We start from the raw sequence: 15,977 nt of genomic DNA, 5'->3' as shown, positions 1-15,977 counted from the left end.
AAAATTAGTCATCACACCAGGGGATGGTACCTGGGAAGTTCTTTGACGTATGTGGGTACCACCGCTAAAAGATGAGAGGGGATGGGAAGCAGAGTTGGCTAACAAATGTCACTGAACATCTTCCCACGTTGCCCTTGTGCTTTCCAAAAGGGTATCTCCAAACCCAGATCCTTTAAAACTCTAAGCTAAGTAGACAGATTTTGTATATTGAATGATACCAAGTAAGCACCATAACCGAGATACGATCCACTCTACATCTGTTACACACACTTCATATACACAACTCCATAGTCATAAGTAAATCACATTTTAATCAAACAAAGACATGGTAAACCTGTTCCTCTAAGGCACCTCAGAATTCAGAGGAAGGAATACAAAGGAAAATAACCTAAAACCCATGCTTCAAAATAGTTTTTAGGTTGAAAAAATACCACTGGTAGGGAAAAGCTAAGACAAATGGGGTTATTCTTTTATCTTTAAATCAGGACCATTAGAAGGACTCAAAATGATGAAGAGAATGCTTTTTAATTTTAATTGCTAACTTTTATCACAAAATCACCACAAATTTGGTAGTAAAAGGTTAGGGTGCAGAAAAAAATGGAAGAGGGAAAAATATCATCAGTGTATCAAGCAAGGCTAACCAAAACAGCTTTAGTTAGACAATGACTTCTGCATGATTTGTATAGCTAGGTACTATCAGGGGAATGCCTTTATATGCTATTTCATTGGAGAATGAAAGTTACCATGGGTATTTCATCACTAATGCTCCATCAGGTTCTTGATCTTTTTCTTTTTTTTTTTTTTTTTTTTTTTTTAATTTGGCATGCTTTCTGAAGGCTATTTTCTTAAAGTTTCTACTTCTGGCATCTGTTTTTCAGACACATCAGAGATGCAAATATTAAACAGCAATTGTAAATAGCATGTCATCTTTTCAAACCAAATCAGCCTCAATTTGAAATATATTAAAGGTCTGTAATACAGAAGTCCACTGAGAACAAAGAGACACACGTAGATATAATGTATATGTGGAGACTTCACCAAAGGGATCAAAACCAAACATAGGGAGATAGCTGTTGTTACCAATGGTAATGGAAAAGACATCTGGAAAAAAGAAAAAGCAAAATTCAAACAATAAAATATGAAAATCCATATAATATATCTGTATATTTATATAAACAAAAAAATAAGATATAAGCTAATGATAGAAAATGGGCTAAGTTATCTGAGTTTAAATAAATCTGGCTTAGTAGTTAGTATGTTGGAGACTTTCTTTGTCAGGGTATTGTTGAAAGAAATGAACAATGTTTGACTGTTCTTGAGTGGAAATAATCATGATCATTTGTTAGTAAGATAAGCATCTTCTGATCTAGGCAGAATGAATTCCTTAAGAAGTTGCTCCTAGAACTCCATGAAAGGCACAATTTTCCTGGGAAAATATCTCAAGGCAGCAAGAAATTCATGTCAAAAACACAAAGTATCCTTGGACCCTCTGTTAGGCAGATATTGACAGGTAAATATTATAACTTTATAGGCTCAGGATATTTTAAAAAATCAAAACAAAAAACTTCAGCCAAGACCATTCTCCCTATTTCTAGTGGATTTTTACTTTTGTTTTTGTTTTAGCCAAAAAACTTGAAGCCCTATTCTTGGTACCTGCTTTGTGTTAGGACTGTGAAGTGTCTTGCACCAAACATAAACCAACCTAGGGAGAAAGTTCAATAGGCAGACACTTTTAATATATCTTTAATAAATAGATTCCAATCTATACTCTCAAAATATAACTATTTTCATATTTATTAAACCCTTTAACTAGAAGGTCATTCCCTTGGGAAATTTATTAAGAATTTCCTCTTGGGGCACTTGGCTGTCTCAGATAGTAGAGCATGAGACCCTTGATCTCAGGGTGGTGAGTTGGGTGTAGAGCTTACATTAAATAAACAAAAAACAAAAATCTCTTCTTAATTTTTAAAACACTCTTGAGAAAGATAACTTGTCATCTCACAGCTCATATAAATTATCAAATAACTGAGGGAAAAGAAAAGAGCATTCATATGGCATTCAAGACAAACATTAACTACTTATAATTGCCCTTGCCTTCCTTTTTGATGCAAATGTGTATCAAATAATAATATAAATCATTATAACCATCAATGTCAGACTCTGGACTGTTTGCATGTCTTAGCTTACATTCCACATTCCTAGCGTGTAGGCATTATTTATTCCCATTCTAGATCTGAAGAAAATGAGGATTAGAGGTTAAATAACAGGTGATTCCTCCTTCTTCATGTATTTTCTGAACACTCTCTGAAGGTTACCACGTGGCAATAATCATACTATGATTTTTGGTTCACTTGACCAGATAGATTATGCCCTAATGGCAGGAGCCATGTCTTATTCCTTTCTGCACCCAGAATACCTGGTAAGATACTTAAGATATAGTTGCTTCTCAAATATGCTAAAGTTACAGGATGGCTGGACGGAAAAAGTAGGAGGACTGAATACGAAAGATGGTTATAAGTCAACCAAGGTTGATGGTTAGAACATTGCTTTCTTTTTCCCTATGTTCTTTCTCTCTTTTTAAAAAGATTTTATTTATTTATTTTAGAGAGAGAGAGAATGCAAGCAGGGGAAAGGGTAGCGGGGGAGGAAGAGGGAAAGAATCCAAATAGACTCCCCACTGAGTGCAGAGCTTGACACAAGGCTCCATCTCACAACCCTGAGACCATGACCTGAGCAGAAACCAGTAGCTGGAAACTTAACCAACTGAGTCACCCAGGTGCCCCTTCCCTGTGTTCTTTCTTAAATTTCTTATATTATATATTTCTTACAGTTGTTTATATCTGCTAAAAGTCAAAAACTCCAAAGAGACTGCCTAGATTTCAGTCCTGCCTCTACTCCATGCTGTGCGAGCTTGGGCAAGTAACAACTTTTCTAAACCAATTTCCTCATTTATAAAATGAAGATAAGAGTAGTATCCACCTTTTGTTTTACTGAGAGGATTACATGTGATAATGGAAGCAAAGCTTTTAACACGATGCCTAGCCCACCAGGACTATTCTGATAATCAGAGCATCAAGGCCATGTTTCTCCAGTAGTATTCTTATGCTCCTAAATTTTTGCTTATTTCCTTTTCCTTTTCTATGATTAAAAGGCTCTCCTGTAAAAACAAAAACAAAAACAAAAAACTTCCTGATCCAGACTGAGAGTAAGTCAAAGTAAGTAAAGTGGAAAGGATGTAATTTTTGGTGATCAAATTAAGTTGATGTTTCAGGGGATGCCTGAGTGGCTCAGCTGTTGAGTGTCTGCCTTTGGCTCAGGGCATGATCCTGGAGTCTCTGGATGGAGTCCCACATCAGGCTCCCTGCATGGAGCCTGCTTCTCCCTCTGCCTGTGTCTCTGCCTCTCTCTGTGTGTCTCTCATGAGTAAATAAATAAAATCTTAAAAAAAAAAAAAAGCTGATGTTTTAGGATAGGAGGTGCTATCACCTGTGACCCCACAGCAGCACTTGTCTCTTCTATTTCGCATTTGCCAAATCTGACCGTGTGTGTGCAAGATACCCATGTGCATAGGGCGCTACATTGGTAAACAAAGTAATCTCTGGCCAAAAGACTCATCATGATCTGTCTAATCACCCAGAAGACTAGCCTTCCCTCTAGTAAACCTAACAGAACCTAGGAGATTTTAGACTGAGGAAAATCTACCCAATAAACATGAAAACTAAGGCCAGACTACCTTTATGCGCTTCACAATTTGGTAGTAGTGAGAAGGTCTACCCACAGATGTTCTGAATATAGTCTTCAAATATGGTTACACCTGATACATTTTATTTCACAAAGAAAAAATGAGAAAACTCACTTTTACCTTATAAGGTCTAGGTAGATTGGGCTCTTGGTATCGCAGTTTTAGTATTCCTATCATTGACAATATACAGACCAAATAGAAACTACAAAATAAAGATAGTTTATCAGATTAGGTTTGTAGAGACAATAGCCATGGATGCCATAGTGACAAGTACTAGCACAGATACAAATGGAGAGGAGTGAAGATTAAGCATATTAAATAACAAAGGCAGTTGGCCCTCTTGGCCAGGCGTATATGTCACTCTTGAGTATTCAAATACATTAACCAGAAGGTTGCTAAATATTGAGGCAGACATACTACAAGGAATAACTCACGTTAATGAGGGGATAACTCTGTCAGTCCACATTATAGCCACAGCATCTGCAAAAAAAATAAGAGCACACAAAAGGCAGTGTATTAAGAACCAGAAACTAATGATAAACCTTTAAAGATTATTTCTGAATAAAAGCAGAAAATTCAAAAGGAATTAAGAAAGTTAAATTTTGTTTAATTTCACTGCTTATTTTACACAGACCTAACACCATACACACGTACATTTTAGCCGTATCACACTGTATCATAAATGCTTATCATCTCACACATTGTCACCAATAGACCAGAAACTTCACTTCCTGCGGGCAATTTCTTTTCTATAAAAACTAGCATTTCAAAAGTCTCAGAAATATTGTTTCAGTTTTCAATAAGACCTGTGAAATGGATGGTTGAATCGAAGATTGCATGCTTATTTTCTAAAACGAGTTTACAGAGTGCTAATAGTTGCAATCAGAGTCAAAAGAGCACAGTGCAATATTACTGACACAGGAATGAGCCTTACAAAGTCTCCACATCAGGATGCAAGTATTAGAAATATCAAATATTTCTATTTGAAATACTTAAGAGAAATTTAAAAATCAAACCTGTAGACAGAGAAAACAAATTATACATAGATTAAAATACTGATGACATTTGGTTGCTTGTCTAAACTATAGACCAGTGGCTTTCAATGGGAATTGATTTTGCTCCTCAGGGGTCATCTGGCAATATCTGGAGACATTTTTTTGATCATCACAACGGAGGAGGTAGGAGATTACTACTGGCATCTAGTGGGTAGAGGCCAAGGATGCTCCTAAACATCCAACAGTGCCAGGAAGCTGTCCATAACAAAAAATTATATGGTCTAAAATGTGTAGTGCTGAGATTGAGAAACCTCCTATTGACCAACTATTAGAGAATATTCTGATTTTCATACTCAAAAGTGAAGAGCTCTTATAAACACTCTTTTAGTATAAGTCAGTAAACACACACACAAAAAGGTGTTAATAAAGAAATGCATATCCATTGTTTATGAGACTCTGAGTCCAATTCCTATTACATAGATATAAGCTAAGACAGATCATTCAGATACAGAAAAATAGGTTCTCAGCTTTTGGAGTGAGTACATCAAGATCTAGTATCTTTGGGAGTAGGTGTCCTCTAGGGCTTTGCCCTGGTGCCAACATTGCCTCTAGGACATCAATGAAATGACTTATAACAGATAGTAAAGCCTTTTCAATATGACAAAATTAAATCATCATTAATGGTTCTTGTTCCTAAAAATCTTCATTTTTGAACCCATTTTAAACAGCCTTATTAAGTGCTGTTTTCACTTCTCTCTCTAGAACTATCCTACAATGTTGGGTCCTGTTTTAAAGTGTTTCCTGGGGGCACCTGGGTGGCTTAGTTGGTGAAGCATCCTCCTTCAGCTCAGGTCATGATCCTGGGATCCTGGGATTGAGCCCCACATCAGGCTCCCCATGGAGAGTCTGCTTCTCCTTCTCCCTCTGCCTCTCCCCCTGCTTGTGCTCTCTCACTCTCTCTGTCAAATGAATAAATAAAATCTTTTAAAACAATAATAAATAAACTATTTCCTGTCTCACTTATTGTTCATTTCAAATAAGGTATTATTGGCTGTTCCTCTTGGACACCCATACCTCCCCACATTTTCCATTTTCAAACACATTTCAGAAATACTTCTTTCCAGTAGTGAGGTCCTTATTCTCCTTTGATTTCCTGTCATGCATTCTACAAACCCAGTTGGTTATAATTAGATGAGGTTCTAGTTCAACTCCGCTATAATCTTTATCTCTATTCCACAAGTAATTTTTTTCTCTTTTTATTCTTTTCCTCATGGCATTTTTTTTAAAAAAAATATTTCTTTATATATGTTTTGGTAAAAAGTAAAATAAATAGCAGTGAAAAACATAAAGTAAAAACTAAACGTCTCTCTCCTTACCAACCCTTCATTCATGCACCCCAGATATAACTACTGTTACCCTCTTTTTGGATATTCTTTCAGAAATTTTCTAAGCATATATAAGCGTCCATGTTAGTTGTGTACATGTATGTGTGTTCAGACACTTGCTTTATTTTTAACTTTCCAATATATCTTGATCATATTATATATATGCATCCATCTAATTATTTTAAATAATTCTCAATATTCCATTATATAATTAAATTATTTAGCAATTGGTGGATTTTCAAGTTTCTTTGTTATTGTTTTTTGTTTGTTTGTTTGTTTGTTTGTTTTTGCTAATATAAGATGTACTTTAATGGACATATTCTTCAGGTCTTAGTAGTTGTGCAGTTCTCTTCTTAAATTCTTAGAAGTGGGACTATGAGTCCAAAGGTGATACCTTCTTAAATAAGTAAGATATTACAAAATTACCCTCTCAAAATGATTACACCAACTCACTTGTAAGTGATTCTGACATTTCTGTTTTCCTCTCAAAATTTCTAACCATAAATAAATAAATAAATAAATAAATAAATAAATAAATAAATTTCTAACCACATTTGGTTGGCTAGATACCTGCAGGCTATTTTTGGTCAGGGGAACCTCCTTAGCCTCTGCTCCCATGCAATTTACTTACTGTTTTAGATTCACCATGCCAATATTCTCTAGTTTTAATGATAACATGGAACCCTCAGGAAGGTTCTACTAAATGGGAGCACTCTTGTCAGGAGTGTTTTAGCAGGACTTCGATAACATTGAAATCCTCAAGCTGAAAAAGGCAGGAACGAGGGTTTCCCACTATGACATTTCCACACACCTCATTCTAGAGGGACATCCTTCCAACTGGGTTACAAAGCTTATTCAAAATTAAGGCTATTTTTTTCTTCTAAGAGAAGAATCAGCAAAGAAACAGGTCAGAGCTCTAACATTGATACAGATAAAAACACTTCATGATTAATAGCACTGGTTCTTTTTCCACATAAACTATAGAATCTAATATGTATCACAGCTTGGTACAATTTTTTTCAATGTTCATCAAAGACTCCGTAGCACCCAATTCACACCACATCTTAGATAATTCTATATTCTTTTGGAACTTTTCATGTCTTTTAAATATACCCATTTGATTGAAAACATTCACTCCTTAATCCTTAAATTTCTTTAATTTAGGAATCTATTTCCTTTGCTTATAATTTCTTTCTTTCACTGCATAAATTACACAGTTCATGCATTCATTAAAGAAAATTTGGGAAATCTAGAAAAGAATAAAGCAAAAACCACCCACAAGATCATTCCAGCATATCTTGACCATTAACTATGTACTTTCTGTTCCATTTATTTATTTTTAAACATTTTATTTATTCATGAGAGACACACAGAGAGGCAGAGACACTGGCAGAGGGAGAAGCAGGCTCCCTATAGGGAGCTTGATGTGGGACTCGATCCCAGGACCCCAGGATCACAACCTGAGCCAAAGGCAGATGCTCAACCACCGAGCCACCCAGGTACCCCTTACCTTCTGTTTTATATCGTAATAGATCCTGACTTTTCATCATTGTTACATTATAAACATTGTCTCTTTACTTTAAATATTCATAGCAACATGATCTTTGAAAAAGCTCAGAATGGCCTATTATATGGATCTCCATAAATTATTTCCTTCAACTCTACTAGATACTTTGGTGGTCCTTAATTTTTTGTCTTATATATAATGCTATGATGGTTGTTCTTATGCATATATTTTTTGTGTATAGCTCTGATTATTTTCTTATTTTAAATTCCTAATACAATAAAAGATGGATGTTTGAATTCAAGAGAATTATTTCAGAATCTAAACGAGGTCTGAGGATTATATGCCTAGAAGAGTAAGCATTAAAAACCAAATCACAAGCATTAGTCAAAACACTTCATGGGTCTTCCACACTGGTGGGTCTTCCACACATGTGGAACAATTGTGCCACTCATAGAATTGCTGCAACTATTAGGATGCACCAGATGAGATCATCATAATTTTTAACAGCCAGTAAGACCAGAACACCGGCAGTCATTACACATGCCAGAATCAATGAACCATAAAGTCTGGGTCAGCTGATCAGCAGTCCATACCACACCCATAATTAATTTTGTAAATTTATTCTTTACATAATCAAAGTAGTTAATAAATCACTAATTGTTCTTATCCAATTTAGCATTTTTCCCCCCACAGACGCTCAGAATCTTGATCATGTCTAGTTTACAATTCCCTAAGAGAGCTGGACCATTGTAAATCAACACTAATACCATGCATATGGCAGCTTCCTGCATGACACTAACACAAGAATGGAGGCAAAATGTGTTAGGACACTTACATTAAACCTCTCTTAGATTTACCTCCAGTGCTTCAAAGATTTACCGAAACAGTAATAGCTACTCAAAGATTAGTTCTAAAAAAAAAAAAAAAAAGATTATTTTTAATGGTACTGCATGCTAGTTTATCTCAGAAGTTTATTGCATATTTCCAATATGTTCAGGGCCACTTGGTCACCATAAATTTTAGAGTCATTTATAATAAACATTATATTATGCATTATTGCTATTAATTATACCCATCAATTCACTATTATCATCTATTCTTTTAACTGCTAATATTCCACAATTCATGTTTATCATTCTTTATGTCACATAGAAGAACATTTTTTTAAAAGATTTTATTTCCTTATTTATTTGACAGAGAAAGAGAGAGAGAACTAGAACAAACAGCGGGGAGCTGCAGTGGGAGAGGGAGAAGCAGACCTTTCACCGAGCAAGGATTCCGACGTGGGGCTTGATCCTGGGTCCATGACCTGAGCCACCCAGGTACCCCTCACGTAGAAGAACATTTAGAAAATCAATATGGTAAAAGCTTTAATAGACTGATGAAAGTACAGATTACATAGTGTCAATACGGTGAGGGAAGATCACGAAAGGAATATAAATATTTTGAACTTAGTCTGCATCATATGTCAGCATTATAAGTATTTTTCCATATCACCAGGAATATGGTTTTCCATATTAGCTGCTTAACTAGAAAATTCTTTCCTAAGCCAAATCATACTCTTTGGCCTCTTCGTTATTTTCGAGAATTGCAAGTTGAGGCTCTATATAAAATAATTAAAAACAAACAGCAGTCTGCCCGTTAAAGTGATATTTACATGTGCTAAAATGACCAGAACTGTCCTTATTATTATTTATTGCCTTAGTCACTTGTATACAAACCTGAAGAGAGAATTTCCTTGGGTATCAGAACAGTCAGGTAGGAAATACTAACCTATAGATATATGATAGTCACCAGAGGTAATGCAGTAAATATGCATCTTGGAATCATCTTTCTGGGTTTCTTCAGCTCCCCTATAACACATAAAACAGCAAAATCACGATGGGTAAAAATTATGTCTTAAATTTATCATTTTTTAAAGGATTTTATTTATTCATGAGAGACAGAGAGAGAGAGAGAGAGGCAGAGACACAGGCAGAGGGAGTAGCAGACTCCATGCAGGGAGCCCGATGTGGGACTCGATCCCAGGTCTCCAGGATCAGGCCCTGGGCTGATGGCAGCGCTAAACCACTGAGCCACCCGAGCTGCCCTAAATTTATCTTTAATATTGCTTCATGCATTAACTATCAGTTGGAATTCCTGCAAAGCACCCAGGCCACCGCCACACGTATTCACACACATACACAAAACACAATGGTGAACTGCTACACAACTATCTCCTTTCTGAGTTCGGTGATAAGTGCAGAAAGGGGGGGAAATTTTCCTCATTTTTCTTCTAGATGGTAATATTTCTGAAGAAAATCACAAGAATGAATATCAAAGCTGAGTCCATGGGGCCCTGTACGGTTTGGAGCCTACCTGTGCCTTGTACCTCATCTATTAGGTACAAGGTAGTCTGGTAGTAGAATATGATAGTGAGCAAAAACAAACATGAAGCCTAACCTCAAGGGATCAAGGGCTTTGAGAATATATTATATGATAATTTGATGGTCCCCTTTGCTGTCTGTGTCAGAGGCTCATGGGCTTTTCTTCAGTTTCTCAAAAGTGTCATGACCTCTGTATCCATTCTCTCATGTGGAATGTTCTTTCCTTTCCTAGTTGCTGAGCTGGACCCTTACTCCTCTTTCAGATCTCAGCAAAATCATAACTTCTTCTGGGAACATAGGAGAGGAAGCTTTCCTTGGCTAGCAAAACTGTCCTAGTCTATGTACTTTCATAACATATATGAAGAGAGTACTTTCATAACATATATGAAGAGAGTAAAAGAATCAGTCATAAATTTTCTTTTCCTGTAGGCTCTTTGCCTTCCCTTTATGTCAGTATTAAGTGGAAAAAAGGAGAGAGGTCATGATTTAACATCATAGATAATGGACTTTCCAGAATAGTCTTATTTTCAAATATTATTCCATTTGTTATACCATTTTCCCCAATTTTGCCATTCTCTGAAAATTATCCCTGACATGAAGAATTGAACGTTATAGTTCTGTGTATAAAATATGACCCTGTGCCCTGCCTACTGGTAATAGAACTGAGTCCAGATCTCTAGGACTCACTGACAGCCAGTCACTGTCAGCATACACGAAGATTCCTCGCAAGGATTTGAACTAAATGTCAACAAAACTGAGATAAAGAGGGAAAAGGCAACATAGCAGTAGCAGAAAAGAAAGGGGGCTGATAAATCTAGTTTTAAGTCTCAGAGCTTGCCTAACTCCTGATGCTCCTGAAGATCAGTAACTCTGGTCTTCCTTGAAAGACGGCATTATTCTTCCAGCAAGTTCTTCTTTTATTGTTTAAGCCGATGTGTGTGGTTTCTGTTACTTAATGCCTAGTCCCTCTGATGAATAAATATCTGTCCTTTGACATATGTCAAATCTGTTTCATTTGCATCTGCCCAGAAGTAGAATGTAATGTCCATGGTGTACACCCATATGAGCTGATTAAGCACTCGAAGAGTAAAGAATTAGAGTGTTCTCAGTTAAATGATGCCTCAACCATTTACTAGTTGTGGGCTTCTGGACAATTTATTAACTGTTAAGGTTTCAATTTCCTTACCTGTATATTGGGGAGAATGGAAAATATAGGGACAATAAAATTCCAATCAAATGCCTAGCACTTCATAAGTTAGTCATAAAGATGGTTATTAGTCAAAGGTTTTGAACAAGCATAAAGGCAACTTTCAGGATTAACTATACTTTCCTCTGGGCCTTTTACTCTTTCTTATTATGTGTTAGATTTATAGAGAGAGGATAAGAAATATAATATAACATAACATAATTCAAGGTTATAATGGCCAGACCGTGAATATCCTTGGTCTTGAACTTAGAAGATAGATGTTCCTACAATATGTTAAGTCAGCTGCCTACATACCAACGTTTTACAGGCAAAAGTGTTACTTAGAACTTAGCTGTACTTAAAGTTTATTAAGTAAATTAACAATCCTAGCATACGCTGAAATTCCTCCGGCTTTTTTCACTGCCAGCTGCTTGTGAAGAGTTCTATAATAGTTTATAGGTTAGTAAATTTTGTGAATCTATTTTCAGCAGAGAAAAATTATCTAGCAGTGAAACATCTCTGGCAATGGAACAAGATGAATGAAACAGAAGCCAGAGATATCTCTTCTATCCTTCTAAGAGAGACCGACGAAGTGAGAGAGAGAAAGGGGGAGTTGAGCTAATTCTTCTAGCCTCTCAAATTGCATTGGCACATTTAATCACAAACTGCTTAAAAGAGTAACTTCATCTCATGGCTTTCTTTTGTCAATGCTTCACTTTTTAACTCAATGCAGACTGACTTTCCTCTCATGTCCAAAGTTCACCAATGACTTCTTACTTAGTGAAATGGCTTCTGCTCAATCCTCACACTCCTCAACTTCTGAAGCACTTCACCATGTTGATTACACCCTTTTTTTGGAACATAGGGTGATTTTTCTTTTATAATTCTCTCAACTTTGTCTGGCTTCTTCATTGCATCTTCTTTCTCCACCTACCCCCTAAAAGTTGGCCTACTCCAGTCATCTGTCTCTAACCTTATGCTATTTTATTCTACTTTTCTCTATATACTTGCCTTAGTAATCCTATCTTAACCAGTTCATCAGATGCAGACCATTTTGCAGTCACCCAAGATGACATAATGGGTCTTATATGTACCTGCATACTTCTGGTCTCCACGGCTTCACTCACATTATTTTACTGCTGGAATTTTCTGAGTTCAGTGAAAGTTGCCACTTTTTAGATAACACAACAAAAGGTGATCTTACCATCTGCTGAATTCTCATAGTAATCACATTGTTCTTTTATTACCACTTGTTAAATACTATCATGCCATTGCTTATCAGGACAGAATTATACTGATTTTAAGTCAAAATGGCTGTTTTTCAGATGAAGGAGGAAAAAAAAGTAAGTCCAGAGAGGTAAAGATACTTGCCACAGCTCACAAGTGGCAGAGGTCAGACAAAATCGAGATATTGCTTTTTCCATTAAACTGTTAACCTCTTTAGAGTAAAGAATATATCTTACTCATTTTAAGGAACCATTATAGGGTTTCAAAAATATCAGTGTTTAAAACGATATTTGCTGACCAAATAATGTAATGCATAATGGACACATCAGTGACGGGGGGGTGGGGGCGCTAAATTTTGTTTAAACATTTTAAAAAAGATTTTTATTTATTTATTTGAAAGAGACAGAGAAAGAATGAGCAGAGGGGAGGGGTAAAGGGGCAGAGGGAGAGGAAGAAGCAAACTCCACTCCACCCTGAGCAGGGAACCTGATGAGGGACTCAATCCCAAGACCTTGGGATCGTGATCTGAGCCAAAGGCAGACGCTTAACCAACTGAGCTACCCAGGCACCCAGGGGGTCCTAAGATTAAAGGAAATATGTGTTTTAAGAGTAGAGCCTACTTCATGTCGAAATGTCAAGGAAAAGAACTGAAGTTGGAAAAAAATTAAATAAATGAATAGGGAAGATCCCTGAGGAGGTGAGAGGGAAAGAGTCGAGTTCAAGAGAAGAGACTAATTTCAAAAATGAAGAGAGAAATCTTTTGTCTTGACATTGAAGGGAAAATATTAAATCTGGCCTCTGGACAATTATATTTACGATTCTCTTCTCTTTAAAAGTACTTCAGAGCATAAATGTGTCACAACCATTCACAAGACAAACATAATCTGGCATTGGATCATTCCTGGGGAATATACCCACAACCTCAGAATTCATCCATTGACAGAAAGGAAACCAGATTAACATGGAGATCTCATATCTCTGGTCCCAGAAAAGAAAGCTGAATAAAAGAAGTCATTCAATAAAACAAGCACTTTTGAATGAATGGGGGAAAACATTAAGACTGGGTGGTAAGTACAAGACTGCCATATTCTGACTCAATTTAGAAAGTAAGAAAGAAGAATAAACACTGAATCATCATGTACTTAAAATAAAATTCAAAATATAAAAAAATGATGTACATTGCACATTGCTTGCAATGTCATGACTTGAGATTTTCTTCCTCAATGAATTGTTAATTATCAGCTATAAATGTAAAACATCCCCCGCCTGAAAAAGCAAAATATCCTTGGAAAACAGCTTCTATAAACTGGGAGGCTTCAGGAAACTCAGTATCAAAAGAGTCCTGAAAGTTTTCTACATTCTCCTTCCTTCCTCTCACCAGCAGCACCACTCCACTCAGGGAAATAAGGCCGAGTATGGCCATTTTCAGCACTAGGCTGGCTGTCTGAAGCCAAGTCACCTCTTTCACACCACAAGAATTCAGAATTCCCACAGTCCACAATATGGCTAATGCCAGACATTTCTTTGGCAGCTTTGGAACAAAGCAGATGGGATAAAAAAGGCTCGATGCTATACTCAGCGAGGAGTAGGGCTTGGCTGGCAGCTAACCCTGGCCCCAGAAACAAAGCTGTCCAGAGATTCAGGAAAGAGATAAAGTTGCCAAAACATCTTTTGAGAAAATAGTAGTGAGCTCCACTGCGTGGGAAGGTGATACCTATCTCTGCTGAGCAAAGTGGTCATCATGGACAACAGGGCACAGACAGGCCAAATACACAGGGAGAGCCCCACATTCATGCAAGTCTTTCAATACCCCTTTTGGGGCCACAAAAATTCCTACACCAATTATATTAACAATTAAAAACCTTGTGCCCAAGCAATATCCAAACATTCTTTGGAGTTGTATCTTCTTCATCCACTGTAATTATTTTTTAAAAAATATAAAAATATATATAAATTATAATTTCTGAATTTTTCTGCCCAAGTTGCTGAAAAGGATGTTCATGGACTCTCAGAAATAAAACAGTGCTTTCCTTTTTGTTCCACTTTGTTAAATATAGCCTATTTTCAATCCTTAACAAAATATATGTGATGCATCCAAGCAAAATAATGTAAAGTTACTTGGAAGGGTTCAGTTTCACTTGTTTCTTAATTATTATCAAAATAATACATTCAGATGGAAAAAGGAATTTCATAAAACAGTATTACAACAAAAAACAGGAGTTTCTTACTCTAATTTCACTCCTTTCCAAATACATTTCCAGTTCTTTTCTCTGGAAACAACCATTTATGTGTGGTTTTAGTTATTTTCGATAGTTGCCTCCATAACTCTAAATAATATGGGAAGACTTTTAATACTAAATATCTCAACTTTAAAAATCATCTATTGACTTCCTCCCATAAATACTGAGGAGTAACTCACTTACTTTCCTCTTACTTAACCTATGCCTTTTTCCTACCATTTTTTACCATTAAGCTCTCAAGAAACAAAGTATTTACCTTTCATCAGGCTCATGGAAACCAATTAATACAGTGAGAGAGTGAAAAACCCTGCAACATAAGACTGTCCCTTAACCAGCCATCATTCTGGTAGCCTGGGTCATACACAGGAGATGTGAACCTGAAGTATAGGAGAAAGCCTAACCCTACAGATGGAGGGAAGGAAGTTTCTGAACATCTGAGCAAGGCCTGGACCTTGGTAGTTCTTTGTTGGCTTTACAACACAAAGCATTGTTCTGAGTATCTGCAAAGCCCTATAAGCTTGAGGCACACCCCCAGCCTTGGAAGTATATTATTTTCAAATTATCCTCTAAGAGTGAATAAAAAGGAAATTGTTTATGTTTTCTTTCTTTTCTTTTTCTTTTTTTTTTTTTTTTTTGGCTATAGCTATTTTCTGGCAGATTGCATTCAAGAAAAGCCACTGAAAATACTGTATACCTCTCAATAAATATGACAACGTCCTCTCCCCAATGAAACCATACCTCTCATCCCATCCCAGAAAGCAAAGACCTGGGAGTAGGGAAGGAGACCAGAAAGCTCACCTTAAGATAGAAACAAAGTATGAGAAGTAAACCAGACATAGAGAGACAAGTACTGCATGATTTCACCTATATGAGGCATCTAAAATAGTCACATTTATCAAATCAAAGACTGGAAAGGTGGTTACCATGGGATGAGGGGGAAAAGGGAAGTTATTAATCAACAGTCATAACGTTTAAGCTAAATAAAATGACTACTGTAAAGGTCTGCTGTACCATAGTATACCTATGGTCAACAATAATGCACACTGAAAATTTTTTAAGTGGATAGATCTCATGTTAATTGTTTTTATCATAATAAAATTTTTTTTAAAAGAGTAAAATATAATTTAACTTACGAAAAAAAATTAGAAATAGGAGGGAGAGTTAGCCAATGTCCTGCCCATTAATCTCCCACCTACTTGTTGCTTTCAGGAGAGACAATAAGAGAATCCATTACCCATGCCCTGAATCTTGCAGCAGGAAAATAAGACAAGAGGAAGAACTATGGCCTCCAAATAAGAGTATGGTAGCTTTTCGGTGTGTCACTTTGGC

At 36.4% G+C, this 15,977-nt stretch overlaps 1 protein-coding gene across 1 annotated transcript; it reads right to left on the bottom strand.

Moving 5' to 3' along the window:
- Positions 1–590: 590 nt before the first annotated feature.
- SLC7A13 (solute carrier family 7 member 13) lies at positions 591–14,320 on the bottom strand. The gene is given in 9 exon segments (XM_077876126.1): positions 591–1,101; positions 3,863–3,925; positions 3,928–3,971; positions 3,974–4,222; positions 9,351–9,484; positions 13,650–13,966; positions 13,968–14,139; positions 14,141–14,209; positions 14,211–14,320. Coding segments are annotated over 9 exon segments (1,422 nt in total). The 3' UTR covers positions 591–837.
- Positions 14,321–15,977: the final 1,657 nt, after the last annotated feature.

Source organism: Canis aureus, chromosome 28 (assembly GCF_053574225.1).
Source record: "Canis aureus isolate CA01 chromosome 28, VMU_Caureus_v.1.0, whole genome shotgun sequence".
Lineage (NCBI taxonomy): Eukaryota > Metazoa > Chordata > Mammalia > Carnivora > Canidae > Canis > Canis aureus.
Note: the sequence above shows the minus strand (reverse complement) of the source record. Positions and strands in the feature narration are given on the sequence as shown.